The following is a 5,992-nucleotide window of genomic DNA, read 5'->3' on the forward strand; positions in this document are numbered from 1 at the left end:
CCTCAAAATAAGTTCTCTATATTCTTCAGGGGTGTAGATCCTGTCTACCTTTCTTATGAGACGCTTTATACAACCAAAATCCCTATCACAAGGAGAGTACGAGTGCCCTCGTACTGGAAGTTGTAAGTGATTGTCTCTAGGTTGCAGTTGTCACAACAAATTCATTAAAACCCTAATTACAGTGTTGTTCTTGTTTTGGCCGAAAGGTCCATCACTGAATAAGATCAAATGTTTTAACAGAATCTGGGATCTCCGTTTTTATATAGTCAAAAATAAAAGAAACACACCTCATTGGGAGATTTGTTTCCTTCCCCTTCGTGATAGACTTACATCTTGGCCTTATTTGATTTCAAATCATGAATACAAAAAATTGTTTACCCATAATTGCCTCATGTAAAATACCTCCTGTACGGGTATGTGGGGCAGGGGGAGGTTCTGCATAAAATCAAAACATATAGCAACAGTGTCATCATTTGTATCTTCACTTGCTAACTGTAAGGAATGATAAAATTTTTTTTGCTCTCCTTTTGTGAAGAATTAGTCTCAGCAGCAACATTACGTTTAGCATTGTCACACATAAGGGGATCCTTTAATTTACTGGAAAAACTTTCGCACTGACAGCATACGTCAACTTGAGGACGACCAAATGAGAAATTAAAATTTTCCTTAAAGTAGCCGTAATAAAAGTTGTATTTTACAACTTTTTCTAGATCAGGATGTTTATCTATAAACATTTCATGCATTTTCTTGAACAGTAAGCCGAGCATCTAAGTATTTCTTTGGCTTACCACCATAATGAGTTTCCTTTATTTCATATGACTTTATATGTTGATCAATAAGTATACAGATATTTCCTGGTATGGCGTTTCCACTTCGGGTTTTGCCCCCTCAAGTCACGTGGACTTTTCTCCTGGAGCAAAAGCTGACAAATCCTTTTCATACGATCAGCTGAAATTCCCATGGACTTTTAAAAACACACTTTTGCAAACAGGTATAAGACAACCGTTAAATTTTTAAATGATAAACATAAGTATGATTTCTCTTGAAACTTCTAGTGTCCTGTTCCATTAGCTCATTTGGTTCTTCACTCATTGATTCAATATTTTGTCCACATTTGGAACGCCTACCAATTTCTTTGGCCTCAACAAGTGTTTGAAGGTAGACATCTTGAGCATTTTTTGTTTCCAGGGAGTAAAAAAAGTTCCAAATGTTTTTCTTGGACTCATTGTTTATCTTACGATGACATTTGATTGGACACTTACAAACTATATCCTCGGTAAACACTTTACTTGACACCTGCTTACCTTTGTAGGAAACATAACCTGCCCCCTTTTACTCTGGCATCACGTATGATATAACGTTTATAACTTTCTGGTCGTGTTGTTCCTCTTTTCTTCCTTGGTGGTTGTTGCTCCTCATCAGAACTTTCACTCATTGTGACAAACACGTATAGTTAATAAACAAAACTGTGATCACTATTCACTAACTCAGATTTCTGACAAGTTTAGGTTTAGGTTAGTTAAATAAGCAGTATTAACAAACAAACAACAGCTGACCAGAAAACTGAATGAGTGGGAAAATGCTACTGGCTCAGTGTTACCAACTGTCATTTCTCATAAATTTAAATTATCCCCTATTTGTTTTCAGAAACCCCTCAAGTGTTTTGTCACTTGAGGGGTTTTCTGCACTAAACAGAATATTCACTTGCATTTTAGTGTTGGTTATAGAGGTTACAGATAAGGGGTTTCTACACCAAACTGTGTGTTTATACTAATACTATAGTTTTCTAACAAAAAGTCAAATTAAAAAAAAAATGTCGGTTAGGGGGGTTTCTGAAATAAACTATTCAATTCCTCAGGCGTGTACCCATTCTTTTCTGGATATGCCCAATGCACTCCAGCTTTTTTACTTCCACATCATCATATGGCCTACTACTGACTACTGCTTGGTAGGCTTTAGAGTCCCCATCACCCAGAAAGTACTCATACTTCACTCCTCGCTTCTCCTCTGATCGGCTAAAAATAGACACCGCAGCAACAGTCTCCATACCTCCGCTTGACCCTTCATAATTTTTTATACATTTAGATATATGGTTTTCTTTGTTGGTTTCACTTGACCCACACTTCACACAACCACTGCAAAATTTTGTCAATACCTCAGCATCTAAAATTTTACCAGTGTCAAGACTTGTCAGAGTGCACACGCCATTTTTTGATTTGTATCCTCTCTTCTGCCAAGTCCCATCATAAGCGACTGTCAGGTTTCTATTATTTTCATCCGTTTCATTATGAAGCACAGCTTCTTCTGTTGCCTTTTGCATCGATTTCTGCGCAACATCAAAGACACTCTCTCTTACAACATTTGTATACCTTGTGTACGCTGAGTTCGGCTTTGGCAAATTTAATAATGCACACAACAGCTTTCCAGCCTCACCGCCTTTACCGATACATCTAAGGCCATATAGCATTCTTAGATTTATGTCATATAGGTTGGACTTATTACTTTTATCAGAGGTCCAGAACCGATTTTCCCCATGGCATTCCAAACATGAAAGTGACAAGTTACATGCTAAACCGTTTCTTTTCTCTTTTACTTCACCTAAAATTACTTTTCCGCCACAAGATTTGCACACAACATACTTGTTCAAGGCTGTATTCAAAAGAGATAGAGCAACAATAATATTTGTTTCATCACTCGTGTACTGTGTATAGTCACTTATAATTTCATTTAGTTTTGCTTTTGAAGCACTAGGCCTAGATTGAATAGTAACATTAGGTCTACTAACCTCACCTTGACCTAAAGGATTTGTCCTAAAATGCTGGTTACCCTTGCATTTCCTTTTTTTAAAAACTCCTTTTGGTTTTGTCATAGTAATTAGCACTTCACAAAGAATATGATAATTATTATATAAAACAATAACAACATAAACACCACTTGATAAACTAAATTGCAGATTTGTCAACAAACAACATTATTGGTAAGCAACAATAACTGGCAGACAAGTCAGTTGTAGTCTGCTACAGATGTTCACCTGCATCTGTTATGCATTGTTGACAACCTAACAAAAAAATATTACACAGCTATTAGCTTTGCATAAATACTACTATAACAAGTGTTGAAGCTGAGCGTGGTAGACTGCTCAAAACAATACAAACTCTAGGAACATACAATTTTTAAAAAATAAAAAAAATACTTCTGGACCTTCAATTGTCTTGCTCCTTTTTTTAAAATACTCAGAAAAGCTTAAATAAAAATATACAAAAATAAAAAAAAAATAAAAAAAAAAATAATTTTTTACCGTTTAACACGTTAGCTGCCAAAGGTATTTTTGAAACTTCTCTCAAATGCCATGTAGGTCAGATCTGGCCGGCACCGTATATAATGGTAAGACTTTCTGTCGGCCATATCTGACCGGCAACATCAAAAAGCAGGGTTATGTTAGGTTATGTTTTTTTACTATGTGCTGCGGTCTACAGTCAATTTGTTGAACTTCTAGCGATCTTGAATATCGCTATTTACCTACAAAACGACTCCCGTTGTTGTCTACTTACTTTAGCGCGGGAAATTAATACTCAAATATTGACTTGTTGTCATGGTATTGTGTCGGCCAGAAATGGCCGGCAGTATTTATTACGTAATATCGATCATTTTGATACTTACAAAATGAATTAAATTCTTGTTAGAAACACATTTTACGTGATGGAGTGATTGTTCAAGGATTGAATAAAGGTACAGCCAATGATTTACAAATGTTTGGTTTAATTTTTACATAAATCAGACATATTAAACCTAACTATCATTTTTTTCAATAAAGTACATTTCCTTGTAAAATATTTAGTTGTGAAATAAAATAAAATTGTAAAAATTTGCAATATTGATAATAATTACATGACACTTTGTTATAAAACATGTTATTTGTGAACTTCACGAAAACAGTCTTTACATAAGTATGGCTTCTCAGGACACTGCTCACAAAATGTGTTCACTTTGCCCAGTTTCTTGGCCACATCACGTCCACTTACTTGTACAGCTTTTTTGTAACACATTTTGCAGTACCTTCTGACCCTGTGTCTACCCTTTCCCTCTCCAGTAAAGTTTTGAGATATAGTCAGATAATGGTGCCCTGTACCTTTTACAGGAGTAATAGTGTTATTATCTAGACCCATAAGTGAAACAGCCAGATTTTCTTTAAAAGTTGTAATTGACATGCAGTGCTTTTTCTGATGTCCGCCTGCTGTAGGTCTTGCTTTCACAGCATTAGTGTAGGCCAGCCAAGAGTTTACAACAGCGGTTCCAAGAACTATTTCTTCTGCTGCTTTATGGTACCATCTTCTTGACTTTCGAACACCAGTGCTATAAGATGAGAGTTGGTCAGACACATCGATGCCCATCTTTCCCTTGTTGTACTCAACTATCACTAATGGCTTAAAAATGTCATTGCCTTTTTTGTCTATTTTTCCTGTGAGAACGTACTCTACTTCATGTTTGGTGGACAACATTCGCACTTCTCTCTTGTCCTTCCATTTGGTAACTACAATACCATCTTCATTTTCAAGGGCTTTCATTTCTCCTTTTTTTATTTGTGCCTTCATAACATCGGCAGGGAGACCTTTCCTGTTTGCTCTCACAGTACCAACAAGGTGGGTTCTTCTAGCTAAAAGATTTTTGGCAAGTTGCACTGATGTGTAGTAATTATCTACATATAAGATGTGTCCCTTATCCAAGTTATGTTCCATGAGTTCCATGACCACTGAGGTTGAAACTAATTCATTATTTTCATTCTGGATGGTCCCTTTACCCATGTAAACTTTTATACAATAGGTATACCCTTGCTGGTCACAAAGTTTGAAAATCTTTAGGCCATATTTGTGGGCCTTGTTGGGTATGTACTGTCGAAATGACAGTCTGCCCCTAAAGGGAATCATGCTCTCGTCTATTACGAGATCTTGGCCAGCAGATTTCTTGTTCAAAAAAATGTCGTTCATCTTAGAAATTAGGGGCAAAATCTTTGCGATACGCCCATCACGTTCCTCAGCAGCATGATCGTTAAAATGCCAAAAGCGTAGCATTAGCTGGAAACGGTTTCGGCTCATAACTTGAGAAGCAACAGTATTCTTATACAAAATGTTGCCAGACCAGTAGTCTGTTATGCGGGGATGATTAGACAAGCCCATCCATATGAGGATACCAATAAACTTCCACATTTCTACATCATCTGTGGGAGCCCATTTATTAAGTCTACTACTTCGGTTCAACCTCGTTTCTCGCAATACTTTACTGGCATTTCTATTAGTCTCTACGACCATCATTTGTATAATGTCGTCAGTAATGAAAGCTAAGTAATAGTCTACAGGTTTAGCATCATTGGCCATATTTAAATGGTACTCAGAAGTAGAAGTGAAAAGAAATTCTTGTTGCCTACCTTTAAATTCAGTCCATTCATCCATCATCACTTCTCCGTCATTTTCACCAGAATCGCCACCGTTCATATCATTTGTCTCTATTTCCATTGTAGCCTCGCCTTCATCATCACTACTGTCATGATCCGATTCACTTGGCAAAAAGTCCGGATCTTCATCCGTGTCGTCAACACTTGAACCTATGTTTTCCTCAATTTCATGTTGAGGGTCTGGTTCACTGGACATTGGACAGTCCAAAAGTCTTTGAATTTGTTCTTCATTTACGTCTCTACTACTCATAATGAAATCGTTTACACAAGTTTAGTTTCGTTCAAACTAGGTTAAAAGAAAAGATTACGCACGCACAATAGGTTATTAGAAGATACAATACACTATGGCGGGAACGCAGTGGAATGCACGGACGAGCAATGGTTACTGCGCAGGACAGTGGCTGACAGCGCTGACAGTGGCAGACGGCAGCCCTAACTGATACCAACATCGGCGCACAAAATAGTCGCAACAGTGAGCAATATAGTGCCGGCCAGATCTGGGCGGCAGTGTTATTTTTAATGAAAAATCACAACGAAAAATGT

At 37.1% G+C, this 5,992-nt stretch overlaps 1 protein-coding gene across 1 annotated transcript; it reads right to left on the reverse strand.

Annotated features, from left to right (window-relative positions):
- Positions 1-3,911: 3,911 nt before the first annotated feature.
- On the reverse strand, positions 3,912-5,645 carry LOC124358493 (piggyBac transposable element-derived protein 4-like). The gene has a single exon (XM_046810787.1). It carries the CDS (start codon positions 5,643-5,645, stop codon positions 3,912-3,914), a length of 1,734 nt encoding a protein of 577 aa, XP_046666743.1.
- Between the last annotated feature and the right edge of the window lie 347 nt (positions 5,646-5,992).

This window comes from Homalodisca vitripennis, chromosome 3 (genome assembly GCF_021130785.1).
Source record: "Homalodisca vitripennis isolate AUS2020 chromosome 3, UT_GWSS_2.1, whole genome shotgun sequence".
NCBI lineage: Eukaryota > Metazoa > Arthropoda > Insecta > Hemiptera > Cicadellidae > Homalodisca > Homalodisca vitripennis.

Bases quoted from the DNA above. Each gene is read 5' to 3' on its own strand.
- LOC124358493 (XM_046810787.1), bottom strand. From the start codon at position 5,645: ATGTCCAGTGAACCAGACCCTCAACATGAAATTGAGGAAAACATAGGT.